The sequence below is a fragment of the Erpetoichthys calabaricus genome, chromosome 9 (genome assembly GCF_900747795.2).
Source record: "Erpetoichthys calabaricus chromosome 9, fErpCal1.3, whole genome shotgun sequence".
Classification (NCBI taxonomy): Eukaryota; Metazoa; Chordata; class Cladistia; order Polypteriformes; family Polypteridae; genus Erpetoichthys; species Erpetoichthys calabaricus.
The window spans coordinates 81683824-81705773 of record NC_041402.2 but is presented as its reverse complement, the minus strand read 5'-3'; the positions used below and the strand labels follow the sequence as shown (position 1 = coordinate 81705773).

Sequence of the window (21950 nt, the reverse complement as noted above, 5' to 3'; positions counted from 1 at the left end):
TCTGAATTGTTGGGTCTGGTGTATTGCATCTTCCTTTTCACAATACCCCATAAATTTTCTATGGGGTTAAGGTCAGGCGAGTTTGCTGGCCAATCAAGAACAGGGATACCATGGTCCTTAAACCAGGTACTGGTAGCTTTGGCACTGTGTGCAGGTGCCAGGTCCTGTTGGAAAATGAAATCTGCATCTCCATAAAGTTCATCAGCAGCAGGAAGCATGAAGTGCTCTAAAACTTCCTGGTAGATGGTTGCGTTGACCTTGGACCTCAGAAAACACAATGGGCCAACACCAGCAGATGACATGGCACCCCAAACCATCACTGACTGTGGAAACTTTACACTGGACCTCACACAACGTGGATTCTGTGCCTCTCCTCTCTTCCTCCAGACTCTGGGACCTTGATTTCCAAAGGAAATGCAAAATTTACTTTCATCAGAGAACATAACTTTGGACCACTCAGCAGCAGTCCAAAGGCGAGACGCTTCTGACGCTGTCTCTTGTTTAAGAGTGGCTTGACACAAGGAATGCGACAGCTGAAAAACATGTCTTGCATACGTCTGTGCGTGGTGGTTCTTGAAGCACTGACTCCAGCTGCAGTCCACTCTTTGTGAATCTCCCCCTCATTTTTGAATGGGTTTTGTTTCACAATCCTCTCCAGGGTGCGGTTATCCCTATTGCTTGTACACTTTTTTCTACCACATCTTGTCCTTCCCTTCACCTCTCTATTAATGTGCTTGGACACAGAGCTCTGAACAGCCAGCCTCTTTAGCAATGACCTTTTGTGTCTTGCCCTCCTTGTGCAAGGTGTCAATGGTCGTCTTTTGGACAACTGTCAAGTCAGCAGTCTTCCCCATGATTGTGTAGCCTACAGAACTAGACTGAGAGACCATTTAAAGGCTTTTGCAGGTGTTTTGAGTTAATTAGCTGATTAGAGTGTGGCACCAGGTGTCTTCAATATTGAACCTTTTCACAATATTCTAATTTTCCGAGATACTGAATCTGGGACTTTCATTAGTTGTCAGTTATAATCATCAACATTAAAAGAAATAAACATTTGAAATACATCAGTCTGTGTGTAATGAATGAATCTAATATAGAAGTTTTACTTTTGAATGGAATTACTGAAATAAATCAACTTTGTCATGATATTCTAATTTTATGACCAGCACCTGTATATATACATGTCAATTTAAAGTCAATGTCAATTTATTTATATAGCACATTTAAACAAACATAGTAATGCTGTGGCCAATGTTCTTTACAAAAATAGAACAAATTTACATAAAATATACTATTAAATAAAATCATAATGCCCCACAAGGGAGGGGATCCCCTTTCTTGTACAGTGTAAGGCAACAAAGAATCATTTTAAAAGAATAATTTATTGGAGGAATAGGAAAAATATAGTTAATTTTCAACTTTCATGGTGGGCTACGTTTCTAGGAAATGACACGAAAGTCAAAAACACAAATGTTAATACATTGAACCAATGGGAAATAGGAGGTTTGGTTCCAGCAACCACCAAAAAACTGTAATCTTTTCACTAGAGATTGCACAAAATACACTTTTCTGCATAGAATTCTTTATAACAAAACACTATTTTTGATATTATGCACATTTTATAATACAGTAACCATGAAATAACCCATAAAATGCAGTACATCTACTCTCTATATATAAAATCTTAACCCAAAAAGTGCAACGATTTTGTGCAACGATTTTATGTCACTTTTTTTGTCACGCTTTAAATTGGGCTTATTTTAAAACCTACATATATATGTTTGTTATCATTGTTTTCAGAATTTATTGAACTTTAATGTGATGTTGTTAGATTTTCAGATTCACATTCTGTTTTTAAATTATAAACTAAAAAATATCAAGAACTCACATCCCGCGAGACGAGACTTTGTGCCAAGAGATTTAACCACGCCCGCAATCGGAAATAAAATACAAGAAGTAGGACAGCTGCTGTACAGGCTTTTAAATGTTTGAAGCGCCGCACGAGATGCAGATCACATAGCACAGTGGCAGCAGCAACCCAGCAGCTGATCAAGCAAAGAGGAGGTAAAAAAAAAACTATTTGTTTTTCATTGTATCACTGTTTAAGAGGTGATTTTGGAGGAGCAACCGCATCTTCTTGGGGTGCATTCAGTCCCCCTCTTCACAACATGAGCACCAGAAACCCGAAGTGACTGGTGCGTAGTGCAGGCTGGGGGGGTTGGTGAGCGAAGTGAGCAGGGGGTGAACCCCCTAGTTAAATATAAATTGGCAACATTCAAAAAAACATTTTTTTTCTTGCTAGTCATTCAGTACAATTCAATTACTTTTTGTGCTAACATCTCAATTAAAAAACAAACAAAAAAAAAAAAAACTTTAGTCACTGCTGTCAGAAGATGCCAAGACTGGCAAGGTCTCAACATCACCTCCAACACTCTGTTCTTCATGGCAGGTGCAGGAGTTTGCGAAAGACATACAGGCTTTTGAGATAGTCCATTGTCAATGTCTGCTTCATGTGGCACCGGGTATCCTTAAAGATCTTGGCTTAAGTAAGCATACCAGAGACAAGTTGATGTTTAACATTGAGGTTGCAGTCAATAACGGGACTGGCAGCCTTGAAGTCTCTAGCCAGCTGGTCGATCCGTTAACGTCAAACTCACAGTTGACAGTGGCTGCCGAAATCTGGGCAAGTTTATCTAACACCACATCATTGAGTTTGTACACTTGGACTAAGCAACTGAAGGATTTGCACTACACTTTGGGGGCATATTTGTGACACAAAACCTGATATTATTAAGCAAAAAAATAATTAAAATATGCAAAGAATGCACAGGGAGCCCCTTACTCTGCAACGGCAGTGTTAACAGGACCGTTAAAGTGTGTAGTAGGATACTAGCCACTCCTCAAACTTCTGCGCCTCTTATATTTTTCTCTACTGTACATGGCCGCCAAGCCCACAAATGTGCAAGGCTGCTAGCATGAAAGTAAAAAAGAGGTTACAAAAGCAAAATTTGTAAAATGTAAACTCACGAATGTTGAGGACTAACATACATCAAAATAGTTCTCATAATCAAAAAGTAAGCAAAAAGGACTTGCCTAGCAGGTAATCCAAAGCAAATGAGTCCCAATATGGAATCTGCAAGCAAAAAATAGCCCCTTAATGGGATGGATAGGTGGTCCTACCTCTTAAGAGAATTATTCCACCACATACAAAAAATATAAGAGAACTGCAAAACACACATAAATACTTCTTAATAACTAAATAGAATAAAATTAACAATACACAATTAGACAAATAATAAATAAACAGAAGAATATTACAAAAAATACAAGAAAATAATAAATAATAATGAAAAGTGAACAAAGAAGACAAAAAGAAGCAATTTAAACATAATCCAGGGGAGGAACACTGGCTTGACCATAGGGTACTATCACTCATGCTCCTACACTCACAGATAAAGTGTCAATGTTGAAATGACAGTCAGCCTAACCATAATTTGGGACAAGCCTGTTTTTTATTTTTTTGTAAAATTTTATTTATCAATTTTATTGTAATCATTCCGTACAAATAGATCAATTAATACAAAAAAGAACTGAAGACCAATCAAACCCCACCCTTGAGAAGGAGAGCATGGCCAAAGGAGAATTGCTTAAGGCTTTTTAATAGGGCAAAAATAAAACAAAAAAAATGGAAAAAAAAATATATATATATATAAATAAATGGAGAAGGAAAAGAAATGCGGAAATAATTATTTCTTCTTATCTTAATACATAATTCGCCTGCCTCCTCACTCACTCACTCACGTCCGTCTGAAGCTGAATGCGCAGTTGCCTTTTGCACATGTCCGAAGCCGAATGCGCAGTCGCCTTCTGCACAGCTGCCCGAAAAACCTTACGAGACCGACATCCAACCCCAACATTGCGGCAGGCGGCGGATTTACGGCCGCAAAAATTCAAAGAGAAAGGCGACTTCGATTAAAGCTCTAGAGGCCTGAAAGGCGATTTCGACTACAGCTTGAGGCCTAATTACACATTCTGATTCAATTATGCATTCATTCAATACACCTATATCAGGTTTGTGGTGCTTATACTTATTACTATTCCATATTGTACTGGAACATTCATCATTCAATATTGTACTATAGGCCTGGAAAATTCATCAACTAACAGTACAAGCCTGTACAGTAATGAGTAAAGCGGACTACAATCATTACAAAACATCTTCTTCGTTACTTATCATTTGTTCTTCATACACTGCTGACACAAACTCGTGCCCGTTTCATCTTACGTTGTCGAAACGGGCCTTTGTCTAGTTCTAAAATATTATTGATTAGATCCTGCCAAGTTTTGAAAAAATTCTGTACAGATCCTCTAACTGAGAATTTGATTTTTTCCAATATCAAATAATATAAAACATCAGTTTCCCACTGACTTATCAGAGGAGAGTTAGGATTCTTCCAATTTAACAAAATAAGTCTGCGTGCCAAAAGTGTAGTGAATGCAATCACAGTTTGCTTGTCCTTCTCCACTTCAAGTCCATCTGGAATAACACAGTCGATTCAAAAGAGCTAACAGCAGGAGCAGACAACGGCAGGACTTTCCACTCCTCGCGATAAATAATCGCGACACCTCCTCCACGGCCAGAGGCACGGGATTGACAAGTGTAAACAAACCCCGGGGGGGTGCATTCATTAAGTTGTGAAAAGTCTTGAGGTTGTTGCCAAGTCTCAGTTAAACAGAAAATGTCAAACTTACGGTCAATGAGGAGATCCTGAATGAGATGTCCCTTGCTCGTGAGTGAGCGGATGTTTAGTAGACCAAAGCTGACAATGTTGCTGTCGCATTTGACAGTGGTGTTAGTCGACCTAGCTAAGCTGGCCAACACGCTATGATCAACGTTCCTATCTGTGTTGTGTGGAGGGTGCCGAAAATCAGACCAAAAAGAGTTAATTCCTTTCGAGACGTCCGTTCGGAATCTCCGACGAGACCCACGGTGGATGTATCTCCGACGAGGGAGAAGTATGACGTCCGGGTCGAAATACAGCACCGACAGCAGAGGCACAGACTGGAGAAGACGCAGTCGAAGAAGCTCAGCAGCTGGATACTGGAGGAGGCCAGTCGCAGGTTGGATAACGAGCGACAGAAGACTCCAAACAAGCATTAACCAGGCGATTATCCTACCAGTCCACATTGTAGGTGAGGAGGCCAGAGGCAGCTCAGACGTCCAGAGAATAAGCCGGTAAGTTTCAAACGAAACGGAGGTTAGGATGAAGCTAAATGCATACACAGCATATACAGCCACGCAGAGATGTCAACAAAATGGCAAAAAAAAACAAACAAATACCCACAAAATCACATAGTCTAGTTACCGGCGAGCAGCGGCGACCAGTCCCGCCAGCGTTCACTCAAACCGGAAGTCCAGGGTGCATATATCTAGGTGTTTTTTCCAGCATGGAGGGTACGAGATGAGGAAAATCGGGCAGTTTCTGTTTAACAAAGTTTCTAATTTGAAGATAGTGAAAGAAATGTGTAGCTGGGAGGGTGAATTTGGAACGTAATTGTTCAAAGGATGCAAAGATATTGTCTATACTGTATCTGGATCTCTGAGCAATTTAATCCCAAATCTTTTCCAGGTATTAAAAACTGGATACATTTGCGAGGGTTGAAAGAGTTGGTTCTCCTGCAGGGGTGCCACAGATAAAAGATTTTCCATCTTAAAATGCTTTCTAAGCCTGTTTTTTAGATGTACAGGGAAACCTCACTATGTGGAGAAACCATTGGTGATAGTGTTGGAAATGTGCTACTTCCACTCAAGACAGCGATCTAAACTTAAGGCTCTGGAGATTTGAAACAGCAGCAACAAACACAGTGCTGTCCTTTATGTTAACCTATAGTGGTATCACATGTTATTGTTAGTTGTTTCATCAGTTCATTGTCAAACCTGTTTATTCCAGTTAAGAGTTGCAAAACACACACACTCTTACTCACACAGACCCTGTTTAGGGTCATCACATGGATAGTAAACTGAACTAATGGTTTTGGTGTTAAGAGACAGCAGTAGTGTATCTGTGTATTTTAATCTATTCTACCAGAGTTGAATTTGTGCAGTTAAAGAGTTGTCAAAGTTCAGTGATGATGGAGGATAGTCCTGTTTCATTCACATCATACTGTATGTGCCTATATGCAGCTGTTAGGGCTGTTGTCTCAGAGTAACAGCATCTTGGATTTAAATTACTTGCACAGACACGAGTGTGGAGTTTACAAGTTCTCTGTGTGTCTGTGTGCTTTGTTTACATATGTTAACAGAAGAAAACATGAATTTGACTTCATCAGTTGAATCCACACACATAAGTAATATGTAGATGAAAATATTGAGATTTTCAAAATTTGCAACTTAAGTATGAACTGAATTCTTCTGTATGACTCTGATGATGGAGGTACACCCACAAGAGGGATTGCATGGACTTTGTTGTATAGAATGAAATGCTAAACTGATATTACTGGATTGCTTGAGTTTGATTTATTTTATTTATTTAATACAACTTTCAATTTAGTTTTATTAAGTCACTAACTCTATCTCCTCTCCCAGAACTATGAGAAAAAATACAAATTTTTGTTTGACAAGTATTTCTGTTGTTTTTTGACATTGTGATAAAATTGTTATTATTGCATCATCTTACTACACAGTCCAGTGGGTTTTATCCTCCCACTATATATGTCACTCCATGTTATTAGGATACTAGATAATAAGACAATAAACGTACTGTGTCTCATTTCACTGGTCTACAGTATAAATAATAAGCCAGATAGAAACCAACCTTGAGGAGCCATCTGTGTTTAACTGAATACCCTTCGCAAATGTTTTACCTGCTGAAAGTATCTGCAAACAAGTTAAAAGAAAATGGTTAATTCATACCATTCATATTTCTCAGTTTATTAATTAATATGTAAGACTGTATAGTACTGAATCCTAAAGACAAATCCAGAAATACTATAGGAGCAAGGCTTACCAAGAAAAGACTAGACATTATGTAAGATTAGCAGCAGCACGTCCACTGCTTCTCTGCTTGCACAGGCTAACGATTAACGGCTTACTCTGCATTATTAGGCTGTTCTTCATCAAATACACAAAGTATTTCTTTGGCCCATAGTTGTTCAGAAGGCTTGGTTTAGAAGGTTTAGAAACCTGGTGAGCAGAAGTAAAGAATAAACACTTCCACATCTTACGTTCAAACCAACACCTTAGGAACATGTGAAAAAGAAAATGGAAAACTAGACAGAGCTGGTTGAAATGGGATTTCAGAAGCCGTTCTGACATTGCCCCACAGTCCTGTGGGTTCTGACCTGGTACAGAAATTTTTCCAAAGTGTCTCAATAACTTGTTTATTTTGAATGCTATAATCAAACTTATAACATGCTCAGCATTTTTTAGCACCCATTGCAGAAGTGCTTCAGATTAACATTATTAAAACACCTCTTGATTTTTTCTCCGTTAAGATAGTTTAATGAATCTATTTATCCTTTTCTATACAGTCTGTATTTCTTGCACTTGATTTTCTTGGATGGCATGTTGTTTTTTTTTAAAAGAAGTTCTTTCATATTATTGGTAGGTCATAGGGTACTATAAAGATACTTCTTGCTAGTTTTCTCCTCAGTGATCACAGACATACAACAACTTGCACTTAGTGACAGTATAAACAACCTCAGCCAGCATTCCTTCAAGTTAACTGGCATCCCTAAATTGGCACTGTGTGAGGGCAGAGATGGGTATATGTGTTGTATGAGTGAGCCCTATGATTGGCTGCTGCACTCATCCATAGTTCCTGTCTGATGTTGCCATTTTGACCTTTGGCACTCTGCAACTCAGAATTGGATTAAAAACGTGTGCAGGTGTCATGATTTATATGTGCCTTTAAGTTAATAAAGACAATATTATGAGTTGAAATATGAAAAGTATTTATTATTCTGTTACAAAATATCACTGATGTAAATAAAATGTAATCCAACTCAGATTAAACTAGAAGAATTTTAAGAATTTTATCTGCTACTCATAATGCTAGATTTCCTTTTTTTTCATTAAAATGGAATAATTTGTCTGTGCCTTTGGCAGAAGAGTTAATACGCAGCACAGATGTTTCATTCATTCATTGTTCACAAAGTTAATCTTGTTCAAGAGCACTTGAAAGATTTTAATTAAAAAGAAACTCCTATGATAATACTGACTTTTCAAAAGTGCAATTAGTTTATTCCCATTTATTTTGATCATTGCATGAGGTTAATGACCCTTTACTGTAGCAAGGTGTAAGGGAGGATGAGTTTCTGAGGAGTAGTTATTAAGTTGAGTTAATTTTTAATCCTCCAAGAAAACAATGCTATAAAAACTTTTACAATAAAAAACTATTATTTTAAAAAGACTTTTTTTTATTAATTTACTAAGGTAATTCATTCTGGACTGTCCAAAGGAGCCCTGGCAATAAACAAAAGGTAAAATAATTAATAACAAGCCTCAATGAATAAATATCAAATATCAATAATAAGTCTGTATCAGACCCTCTTCTTTCAGACATACGTTCAGGATCGTCTTTTTATTTTATGACACTAAACAGTGTTTGTTGTCTTTGAGCTTAAGCTCATCTAATGCCTCTATTTCAAATAAGGTGCCCAAAGGACTCTATAAAAAGTGGAATTACACTGTTTATATTTTCAGTAAAGAGTTTGGCCCTTAATGTATACATTTGGACAAAAACTAAGATTAAAGGCAGGTCCTCAGCTAATGAATGGAGACTAGTGGTTAAAGGGCTGCCTTGTCAGCTGGCAATGAACTATTGAATAGCTGTACTTCACTGGCCAGAAAAAGCAGTAAACTAGTAGCGGTTAGGTCAGTCTACCAGCGACCTTATAAGTGAAGGATGAAAATCTTGTTGTTTAGATGCAGTTGCAGTAACCAAAGAGTCCTAAATGGTGGAACAACGAAATGGGCCAGTAACACAACATTTCAAAAACAGAGTATGTTAAGGTTTTTTGCACTTCTTCATCTGTTCAACATGTTTTACTACATCATAATCCTCTTGTAAACATGGCAAATTGTAAAATATAATCATTATGAAGGTTGAACAAATTACAAAGTCATTGTACTGCTTCTTTATTAACTTTATGAGAAAAAAAAGTACAAGATCTCATCCATCAATGCATTCATTTTTGAAGTACTTTAACTCCATGCTGGGTTGCAGGAGTCAGTATATCCTGGCAGCACCAGGCAGATGCATGGACCAACCATGGAAAAAGCTGCAGGAAGAAATAATTCTGTCTAAATGTACAAAAGCAAAATCATTATTTTTTATGGACAATACACTTATTTTGATTCTAATTAATCACAGTATGAGATAGTGGAAGTGGACAGTGTGGAGATAGTGGAAGAATACTAACTCTGAAACTTATTTTTCTTTATTAATGTCTATGAAAACAACACATACAGTATATTAAATGATACTCATGTTGCTATCTCACGCACATCACCCACTGTTAAGTCTTACCATTAGCCATGTTACTTGTCTTGTTTCTTGTCTGCCACTGCCAGGTAACGGTAATTGCTCTTTCATTACTTCAGATAGTTTAAGCTTATTAGCTCCACAATTTAATCATCAAGTTAGCATTTATCAGAGACTCTTTTGTATATGAATTTAATTTGATTTTTGTTCAGTCTTTAGCCTTTCATAATTTAAACCCATTCTTATCTACAGATATAGATAAACTTACTGTCTGCATCAATAAGAGGATTAAATAAATGTTCACTAATGTCTTGCAACCGGAATAAAATATAGCCAAAACTCTTCTTGTAAATCTTCAGCTCACCTACAAAAACTTGAATCTTTCTAACCAGAGCCTGATTATTTCACACATCTCCCATTATAAACTGCCACCAGCCTTGGGGGCATGCTAGACATTGCTTTTATTTTTTTTAAATCATACCTCTGCAACAGTCAGAGTGCATTTCTAATACATTCCTATCCTTTATTACACATTCATTGCTTCTCAACAATTAAATATTCTTGTGCCTAAAAGTAGAACATTAGAAGCATCTACACAAGAACAGGCCATTCAGCCCTACAAGGATCACCAGTCTTATCCACTTAATTCTTCTAAAAAAATTAAGTCTAGTTTTAAAATTCCCTAAAGTCCTTCTGTTTACCACACTACTTGGCAACTTATTCCATGTGTTTGTGGTTCTCTGTGTAAAGAATAACTTCCTAATATTTGTGCAAAATTTACCCTTAACAAGTTTCCAAATGTGTCCCCATGTTCTTGATGAGCTAATTTTAAAATAACAGTCTCAATCCACTGTACTAATTCTCTTCATAATTTTGAACACTTTAATCATGTCTCCTCTTTTAATCTTTCCTCACAATTCATCCCCTGTAGCCTTGACATCAGCCTAGTTGCTCTTCTCTGAGAGGAGTTTTTCTAGTGCTGCTATGTCCTGTTAGTAGCCTGGAGACCAAAACTGTATGCAGTACTCCAGATAAGTCCTCACCAGTGTGTTATAAAGCCTGAGCATAATGTCGTTGGACTTGTATTCTGCTCATGGTGCTGTATAACCTAACATCTGGCAGTTTATACTGTAGAATCTACCATGACTCCTAAATCACTCCCATAAGTTGTACTTTCGATTTTCAGACCTATCACTGTGTTTTCAAACCTAACATTTTTATTTCCTACATGTAATACTTTACATTTACTTACATTAAATTTCATCTGCCACAAATCTGCCCATGCCAGTATGCTGTTCAAGTCACTCTGTAATGATTCAATGGATTCTAGATTACCTGCCAATCCACCTATCTTGGTATCACCAGCAAACTTAACCAGCCTGTTACTTATATTCCTATCAAAATCATTTATCTCTATATTATATTAAAAAATCCTGGGATGAGATGAGACTTTTCATCCTGGGACGAGATGAGACTTTTTCAGAGAGATAATTTCAAGTCCCGCTAGACAAGACTTTGTGCCAAGAGATTTAACCACGCCCGAAATAACAGATGTTCAAAAACTTTGGCGTGATAAACATGCAGAGCAGGTTAGAGATATGAAAGTACTAAAATTCAAAAGTCTCAAAAAAATGATAATAAAGATCGCATTAGTGGTAACAAATGGAAATTATTACTCGGTGAAATAACAGAACAGCGAAAAGAGATTGAATATATGGACAAAGGTGATATGACAAAAGTATATAGATATTGTTTGGCTTTAAAGTTTATGCCGGAGACTTGTAGATCATCTAATTCATGTTGCCATCAGGGAAAAGTAGTATTTCTTCCCATTGGAGAGGCGTATCTGTGAGAAATAAAAGATTTGTTATTTGGTGAAAGTGAAATCAACAAACACTACAGGTAAAATATCTGAATCTACAATAATCTGCTCATGTTCGCATCATTCAATGCTCAAAACGTAGATTTACACGATTCAGGACCATATGTTATGAGAATCTGTGGTCCTGCAACAATTAAAGCTACTACAACTTTAATTTCAAAGAAACCACAATTCGCTGAGGTTTATATTTATGATCACGGAGAAGCGCTGCAACATAGAATCAAAAGAGTTAAATGATCGGACGTATTAGAAGTTTTACAGCCAATAATGGATACAAATCCATTCGTCCAAAAGTATCGCACTTTATACAAAATTTATCTGAAAAACACAAAGATGTTTTCTTGGATTTCTAGATGAACAGGAAAGATCATGGTCGCATATATAATAAACCAACCTGTGACAAATTGTCAGCGATAATAGTTTCGAAAGATGGAGATATCAAAGACAGAATTGATATTCATGTTTATCCAAAAGCATAGATCCGGGAAATGACCAGTGTGTAGGGTATGCCTGGGGGTTGGCAAGCGAAGTGAGCAGGGGGCAGAGCCCCCTAGTATAAATTAAAATAGCAGTGGCCCTAGCACTGACCACTGTGGAACACCACTATTAAAGTCAGCCAATTCTGATAGGGTCCCTTGCTCCATGTATAATAAATACATTAGCATTCAATTGTCTCTGCTTCCTGTGTCTGAGACAATTTTGCACCCATCTACAAACATCACCCTGAACTCCCACTTCTTTTAGTTTGATGCCCAACCTCTCATGTGGCATCTTATCAATTTTTTTCTGAAAGTCAAGATAAATAATATATGCTCATTTTGATCATATCCTTTTGTTGCTTTGTCATAGAAATCCAGCATGTAAAACATGACCCCTTTGTTCTTTTTCCTTGTTCTTGTCATGAGTTTCTCAATCATATCCTTAACTAGGGGGCTCCGCCCCCTGCTCGCTTCGCTCGCCAACCCCTGGCGTTGGGGCATGACAAAGAGTGAGATGTATGAATTAGATATAGAATAGTGTGCAGGTTTGGATGATGCCTATATAAATACAAAATAGAGTGTTTGGCATAGAGTAATGTTTTTTTGGAATATTTCTCTGTATACAACATTAGTAGTAAAGATGGTGTCTTGTCTTTGAATGAGTCTTCCTTGGCATGGATCATTTTTAATTTTAACTTTATTGTGAGATGAACGTCGAACACATGAGAAGTCAAAATAAAGTTGTGCATGTCCAAAAACGGGTTCAGAGAGGTAGATGCCAACCTTGTCCATGGTTTGTTCTTGTGATTTTTTGCTGGTCATGGCAAATGCAGGTTTAATGGGGAACTGTCGGTGTTTCAATGTAAAAGGTAATTCTAGGTCAGAACTCGTAAGGTCAATTCCAAGAATGAGAACAGTATTGTTAGCATGTGAATCTGAAAGAACTGTTGCTTGAATAACATCGTGTGTTATGGTGTTGACGACTAACCGTGTGCCATTGCATAAACCCTGTTTAGTGTTAAGGTTTCTTAATAGCATGATTATTGTTCCGTTTTTAAGGGTAAGGTTGTGTTGTGGTCATCCATCCGGGTTAATAGTGTTCAAATATTCTAATGGGAAATTCAGATGTTCATTGTCGTCATCAGAGTCAACTTTGTCAGAGCTTAGAAAGAGCCGTGTCTCTCCAGGAAGTAATGAAATGACCTGGTTAATAATGTGATTAACATTAATATTTTTTGGACATAATATAGTGCGTTGTGTTAACCACATATGCGAAAGCAGTATGGGCCATTGCCTTTTGGTGTCCTGTTATGTTCTCTGGTAGATGCAAAAGCAAATGAACTATTGTAGGATCTAATGTAGTTCATAAAGTTTTTACTTTCAGGCACATCCTTAGTTAGAAGCTTCTGTAGATATTCAGGATATGAATGTAAAGGAGGCTTTCTAATCTGCCCCTTTTGACAACAACGTGTAAATTCATTATTTGTATTGCCAGTTGTTTCTTCTGTGAAGTTAAGTGAATGACAATGATTGCAAATGACATTCATTAATCCCAATGAATTTTCCTCAATAGTGGACTCATTATTGAAAGCGTTGTCAGCCAACTGGCGTAAGAGTTTAGCAGACGTCTGGTGTTGATGTCTGCGACGGGCATGTTTTGCTTGTGGTGTTTGAGTGCCGCGTTGTTGCATGTCCATTATTTGTGACGCGCTATTTTTGAGTTTTAATTGATTCGCCTCCGCTTTGCGCAAAGTCCGTTTCACTCTACGTCGTGCATTGTTTGTATCGTGCCTTGTTCGTTTTTGTACGTCGGTCAGTTGAGCTTTCTGCTTTTTGAGTCCTGCTTGCTTGTTTTCTGGCCGGTCATATGCGCGTTGCTTTGCTCCCTTTTTTGTATGTCTGAGACGCAAGCTCTTTCTTTTGAAATCGTGCTTGTTTTGATGCAGCACTTTGAGACGCGCGCTGTATGCATCTACGTTCAATGTGTCTGTTCATTTGGGCACGTCTCTGTAACGGGGTTACTTGAGCTTTGCGTTTTTTGATCCGAGACATTTTTTCTCACGTATTTTCCGAAGCGCATTGTATGCGCCGCCGTGTATTCTTTTTGTTTCATTCGTGTTCGTGTGTTTGGTTCCGTTATCCGATCCGAATCGTTTTGTACCCGTGACCGTGTATGCATGACTTGTTTGTTCCTCAGCGTGCGAAATATGGATAAGTATTTAGTAGGATCGCACTCACTGTTAATATGGAGCCTTTTGTCCAGTTGAACGGTTAATAGTGCTTTATTTTAATGAGATCCACCTATGCTGCCTAGTGTGAAGGTTTTGAGATGACGTATGTTTAATATGGACGTTTCCTTTAGATATGTAGCTTTGGGTGTCACTTCTTATTGATTGGGGGGGGGGGGTGTGTGGGTGAGGATTGTTGTTGAGCGAGCGTCTTCTTTCGTTTTGTGTTCCAGGGGCTTGTTGAATCCCCCTCTTTGTGTGTGTCCCGTCCGTTGCTTGTAGGGTGTGTGGGGCGGTTTTGTGTTCTTTTTTTTTGTGTTCCAAGGGCTTGTTAAATCCCCCTCTTGGTGTGTATCCCGTCCGCCCTTTCTTGCGCCTGCGCAGTACGTCTTTTTGCAGCTACGGCCCATGGCTGGATGTGCCTGCGTCCATCATCCGGTTTAGCATTCTCGGTTAGTAATATGGATAACTTCATTAACTTACCTGTGGTGCACGTTAAGCTTACTGGCCTGCAGCTGCTTTGATCTGCCCAATCACCCTTTATACTGTATATAATTAGATACTATTTGCCATTTCCCCAGTTCACAGTAACTTCCTAAAAATATGTGTCAAGGGTTTATATATGCACTCGCTAACTTCCTTCAGAATTCAAGGATAAATATTATTTGGTCTTGGTCTTTGATTTGTTTGATTTCAGCCTACTTAATCTAAGCAGTACTTTTCCCTCTACAGCTTCCAAATCACTCAGTACCTCCTTAGTAATCCCTTTTATCACTGGGAGTTTATTTATTTCCTCACATGTGAAGCCGTCAGATAAATGTGAGTTCAGAGAATCTGCTATTTCATTGACTGTATTTTTTTAATTCTTCTTTACTATTCCTGATGTACTTCACTTCCTCCTTGACTGTTTTTGTACTACTAAAATACTGTAAGAATCTATTTGGGTCGTCTTTTGTCTTATCTGCTACATTTATCTCTAACTGCCTTTTAGCCTCCCTAATATCCTTCTTAATCATTGCATTCAAGTTCTCATATACCCTATAATTACAATGGAGTTATTAATCTTATAAACCTTATACAGCTTTTTCTTTGCAGCTTCTTTTTCAACTCTTCATTACCCCACTGCAGAGTTTTTTTAATTTCCTACTAATTACAAATTTAGGTATCTACGTAAATAGTAGCCATATATATATATATATATATATAAGTTTAAAATGCTTCAACTAGAGTTTTAACACAGAAAATGTATAAGCACTAGTTTAAAATGCTATCGCTCGAGTCCACACATGGACCAGGTATAATAAATACAGTGTACATTAGCCCTCAACTGTCTCAAATGCTTTAATGCAATTTTTACTGAACACACATGTTTCTGGAACTACAGTATCTCATTAGGTCTGATCATGAAAATCCAAAAAGTGGTCTAATTGTAATCACACTTAAAAATGTACATTTTCCCCTCCAGAATTTAATCTGCTGTAGTCAGCATTGCCAGTTGCTCTTGATCTCCTTGTTCCTCAATCAAGGTGCTCAGCATGGATGCGCAAGACAGAATAAAAAGCTGATGTGATCTGAGGGAAGCAACCTGTAGTCTGTACCAATCTAATGTCAATGTCTAGAAAGCAAGATACAGGTCAAATTCTCTGATTTGCTGATACATTTATTTATATACTTCAATGTAAACATAATTGTTTTTTATGCACAATATAACAAAAGCACTAATACAACAAATACAATTGAACAATATAGTCATCAGTACAGGTTTCAGCTAATAAATGAAGCTAAACTATTTCTTAAGGCAAACTGAAAAACTACCTGTCGTATTGTTTAGCACGTGACAGATACTCTGCTCGGTTTTGTAGGCTGTACACTCAAGGCCATTAAAAAGGAAGGTCAAAAGTGGAGATTGAGATTACAATGCACCATTCTTGAAACCAAGCATATAAAAAGAAAAATAATTACTGTTAAAAAATGCAATACCTTCATTGAATTAGAGATTTATGTTCTACATATTCAGCAACAAATACATGGCTCAGCGAGACAGTACTAACAAAATATATCTCTGTGAAACACCAAGTGAGAACTCTGAAAGTAAACCTTGATTAATAGAAAGAGAAAAACTAAAGATTTCTGTAAGGAAGCATTTTTACTCTTCAATTTGATTTCATTCAAGCATGTCACTTCTAAGGAACTAATCATCATTGGCACAGCTTTGGATTTATGTGAAAAGCCTGAGTAACCATACCTTTATTATAAAAACAGTGAAAGTATTGGGGCGATTTTAACCATTTATGCTGTAGGTCCTGCCAGACTAGGTTTTCTTCTTTTAAAAACACTTGGAATAAAAATGATCAATGAGAAACAGAATACAAAATATAGCTAGGATGAGAAACAACTTATTATGCACTTCTCTATTAACATGCTCCTTGCTGAATCAGATATTGCCAGTAGTTTGGAAAGCTCTTAATAATTAAAAATGAATGGACTGTGAACATGGAGCATGAGCATTTAATTTAGCTAAACCCTATAGGACCTCTGTTCTAAAGATGAGAGGCAGTAACAGATCGATACTGAAGTACAGCCTCTTGAAAAAAAAAAACAAACGAACAAACAATGCTTGGGGATTCTTACCAAGCTGAAATAGTTAATAATTTATTCATTGATTACAGATACTTTATTTGACCCCAAGCGGAAATTAAAACATTACAGAAGCTTAAGAGCCTCTTATATATTCACCTGATATAACTTCTTCTTATGTATTTAATTGGGAATAACACAGAACAAGCTGTGTTCCCAAACACTCAGCACCGTGTTCAAGTTGACAGTTAGGCTTTATTCATTGATTACAGCCTCTTATATATTCTCTTAAATAATTGCTTATTATATATTACATGGGAACAGCACAGAATGATATATGCTCTGCAACCCTTCACACTATGTTCACAGCCACTATGCTCTAATACACTATACTGGCTGAACTATAATACTGACTTCTTGCCTTAAATGCATTTTCAGAGTATTTTTTACACTGTTTTTCCTTCAAAATTTTTAAGTGCTCACTCTTATTTTCCATATAGAATTTATGTTTCTTCATTTTAGGAGCTGTTTTTGTGTACACTATATACTTTGGAAATCTAAATTTATTAGTAAGGAATAATGGGGGATGTAAAATTATAAATTCCTACTATGTACAAAAAGAATTATGTATAGGCTAAGGTTTAAAATTGAATAGATTCTTCAACTACAAATTTTGCAATTTAGGCTTTCACTGGGAGGTGTGAAAATTATCAATGGCTACTTAAGAGATCCTGCGGTGGGCTGGCGCCCTGCCCGGGGTTTGTTTCCTGCCTTGCGCCCTGTGTTGGCTGCGATTGGCTCCAGCAGACCCCATGACCCTGTAATTAGGATATAGCAGGTTGGATAATGGATGGATAGATGGATACTTATTTTTGGCACAGGTTGTGTCGAGTTCTGCACATTCTGCAGGCACTAATAATTAAAAGATACAGTATAGCATATGGCATTAACCATTCAAATTAAGAAACAAATAAATGATAATTATGAATGTCTGCTTTAACCATTGTGCTGCCTTCTTAGCCTTTTTTTCTTAAAAAAATAAGATAGATGTTTTTGGTTAATAAAATATTGTATCATTTGCTAGTGGAAAATATAGTATCTCTTTGCATAGAGGGTAGAAACAAATCCCATATCATACCAAGCAAACATTGGGCCAGAAAACATTCAATATAAACTTAAAACTTAATTGATGAAAGAAAAGTTCCCTGTTCTTTGATTTCATATTATTCTGTAACTGCTCTAAGCTTTTGTTATATTTTTCATACATACCAATTTCTTATTTTTAAGTACCATATATCATTAGTTTGTAATTAAGTAATTAGATTTTTAAGGGTACAATCAGACCAAATTGATTCATTAGTAAAAAGTAAACATGACAAGATGGTAGATGCTTGCATATATTATCTGAACAGCTACCTTTGGATCATGATCTATGTAATAATTAATTACAGTAAATAAATCTACAGTACAATTACAAACAAACTGAGACAGAAGCAGTTTTTACTCAACTGTGATCAAACTGCTCACTGAGATGAAAGTGGAATTGTTGGACTAAATACAACATCTTAAGCATATTCTTAAGAATTACTGGGTCATATGAGTATTACAGTTTTAACATATCTTCTATTTATAGCTTACATTTTATCATATTCTTTGTATTGCCTAATTGACTGAATGTATACCTGTGCAATATTTTGTTTACTGGCAGGATCAGAATAAATTTCAAACAAGAAATATAGGATGCTTTTCAAAATAAATGTCCTGTTAACACTAAAAAGGTGAAACTAAATTTGTTTATGTGAGAAATTACAAATATTAAGCAAACAAATGCTTTTAAACAATTCATTTAGTTTGCATAAAAACGGAAATAATGGCAACATCATATGCTTCATCAGATGCCCATTTCACAGTAACATTACACTTTACGCAACATCAACAATGTCAAATATTACCATCATTTTTAATGCCCCTTGATTGTCAGCCTCAGTATCTACTGTATGTATGTGAGGTGTTAATATTGTTAATGCAGCATCATATGTTGATATTGTAACTTTAATATTTTATCAACTAATATTTTATCAACAGTATACTTTGTGTAGGAATTACTAATGAAGCTATAATTATTCCGCATGTAAGGCTGACATACAAATGTATAATTAAAAATACTGAAAATGCACAAATGTTGCTTTCTAAGTGCAGTACATTATATACTTATTAATACTATTTTTGTTGATAGTGCATCATATTTACTTCAGAACTTTATGGGCAAATATTTATAAAATCTTAGGGATACAGAGTGTTACTTTATACCACAACATTCAACTGTACCAATGTATTTTTTGAGAAAAATATATGATTAACATTCTCTTAAAATTTCTATAAAACCTGGCACATGTCTATAAAATGCAGCATTCCCAAAAGCAAAATATGTGCCTGTTTCACAACAATTTTGGCAACATTTCATAAATTTAAAAAGCTTCATTAACCAAGGATTTAAATTAGCCCAACCAGTGTTTTATTCCCTATACTCTTCATACTAAAGTACACTGCCATGATATTTAAAATGGCAATAATGATCAATCTCTGTATGATGATCTTATACTTTTTAGATATATAAAATAATTTAATCATAAAATAATATACATGACATATGTACTTAGCTTATAAGTATAATTTATGTGCCTATAGTTTGAGTTGAATCCAATAAAGGTTCATTCTCTTTGTAGGCTAAACAAAATAAGGCAAATATTTTACTAGTCCAAATATCCTGACACAAATTTTACTAGTTCATTATACCTTTTTGCTTCAGACATATATTTTAGCTGATTTGTTAATTTCTGAAATGATACTGTCTGTTTCAAGAAACCACTGATGCATGCAGCACTTTTACTGAAAGGTAAAAATTCCTATAAACTAATCCTCATACTTAATTATCAATAATAAAATAACTAGGATTTTTAAAATATAAGAGGTATTTTTTTTCTTCTGGAAAAAACTTACTTATTAACAAGTCATCTTTAGAGCATAATCCTAGCATAAAAGCACTGAAAGCTTTGTTTATGTGCAGTATTGTTGACTGGGGCTGTCTAGATGAATAGTTATGATTGATCGTCAAGGGACCAAAAGGTACACAGCAAAGTGATTTGCTTAGGGAATGCTTCAAAAACATGTCACACACAACAGGAATGGTTTGCAAAAAAATCAACAATAGTTTAGTCAGTAAGACATAAAGTAACATCATAATAATACTTCATTGAGAATGGCACTTCAGTTGTTCGACAAGCCACAAATTTTCAAACAGCTCAGCTGAAAGGCAAACACAACAACACATATTTGTACTACAGCATTTGTTCACTTATACAAAGGGTCCTCCTGATGCCTCTTGTCTGCTAATGAGATTAACTCTTTCACTTGATTACTGGATGAAAGGCATCCTTTCCTTGTTGTCATTGTCACCTTCGTGATCTTCTTCCTCCTCTCCTGCCTCACTTGTCTCTGTGCTGTCATTGGCCATCTGGAAGATAATATATATATACATATATATATATATATATAAATATATAATACATTTTTTGACAAGTTTTACTCATTAATTGACCATTGCTAAAATTTAGGGTAGGATAACACTGACTCCTCTACACAATTTACCATTCCTACTTGTTCTAAAAGGGCCAATCCCAACATTCTATAAAAGCAAAAAACATTATTTTTTCTTTTAAATTTGACATATTCAATATCTCACACATAGTAAATTCTTAAAATCACCATAACAGAAAACACTATAAGTAATCCTCGTTTAGCAACTACCTCAGTTTCTGACCATTTGTACATAAGACCATTACAAATAATCAGCATAGTGACCATGGTGCGCTTTTACGACCAGCAACCAGCAGCCTCCACATGTATGTGCAGCATGCCTCCCTCAGTGACTCAGTGTTTGTTGTTTGCTGGTAGCATTAGTACAACGTATAGCCCGCTTTCCAGTATTTTCATATTTTATTTAGTTATTTACACTTATTTACACCACATGCTAAGACGTCTTCAAAGATAAAGCACTCCAGTTCAGTTGAATGAAGTAGCAAGTCACAATGGAAAGCTATTCTGTACTGTACCAATTTTATAACATTATGTTTTACACATTATTATATTAAGTTAGTTTTGTTCTTATATAATAAACCAGCTTTTTGTACACTTGCGTTTCCATTTAATCTCTTGCTATTTAGACTAATTTAAAAAAAAAAAGTGGCATCCTTAGGTCTGGAGCTGTGATGGACACACTCTTCATGTGGCTTACACCTGTCAGAGGGAGCAGGAATACTTGGAGAAGCAGGCATAAAAGCCAAATATATATTTTTGCAGCCCTAAGCCTCCACACTGGATCTACAATTAGTTGTATCTGACTCCAATGGGTGGTCCAAGCAGGTGGAATTGATTCAAATTGGTGCCAACAGAGTCTAGCTGCAGACCTCCAAAGCCCCAAATAGTTATATTAAGGTAGAGTTTAGGGTTGTGGGAGGGTTATCTGACTCAAATAATACCAAGTATTGTCAAGTAAGTTTATTCTTCCTACTTGAAGCTACAGTGTGAGATATACCAAACTATTAAAAGCAGCTCTGCAAACAATGAGCAGTGGGGAAGAGGGGAGGACACATGCAGCACTTATATACAGCCCTTTGGACATGTCTCCCAGCTGCTAAAGCCCATTGGCTCATGGAACCGGGTGATCATGTGGAATATGTGTCTCTGACTCTGGGTGATAGGGGCTGGAACGTATGCAAAGGACAAAAGGACAAACCAGGTGGGAACACCTGGTAGAAACCGCTGCTGAAGAAATCTTTTTTGGGGCACTCATGAGCAGTTGACATAAAGAGGCTGATTCCTCTGTTTCACACATGCCTTGGGTTGTTACAATACATACAGTAAGCTTACTGTATAAAACCAAAACTTAAAAGGTTTTCAAAAGTTTTAAATACAGTACACTCTAGTCATGCAGTAATGACATGAAAAGATTTACAGTGTAAGAAAGCATTAAAGAAAAAAGATCACCAGGAATGAAAGCAGTTGTAAAAAAAATATGAATGCATTTACTCCTGTGATTTTCACTTAGTGACCATTTCCCTTAATGATCTGGCTGCTGGAACAGAACTCAGTTGCTTAATGAGGAGTATTTATAATAGATACCAATAAAGTAGTTGCATTATTATAGTAATGGCTTCATTTTTTCTTAACAGCATTTAGGAAATAAAAATTCAGATTTTAATACATGTATTAATCAAGTAGGCATACAACAAACTTGCAA

The 21950-nt window shown here is 36.4% G+C and overlaps 1 protein-coding gene across 1 annotated transcript in view; it reads right to left on the bottom strand.

Annotated features, from left to right (window-relative positions):
* Positions 1–15713: 15713 nt before the first annotated feature.
* Positions 15714–21950, bottom strand: part of vat1l (vesicle amine transport 1-like) — a 229473-nt gene continuing 223236 nt past the window's right edge. The window contains exon 9 of the mRNA XM_028809815.2: positions 15714–20165. Within this exon, the coding sequence (XP_028665648.1) occupies positions 20067–20165 (99 nt within the window). The 3' untranslated portion in view covers positions 15714–20066. The remainder of the gene's footprint in view (positions 20166–21950) is intronic.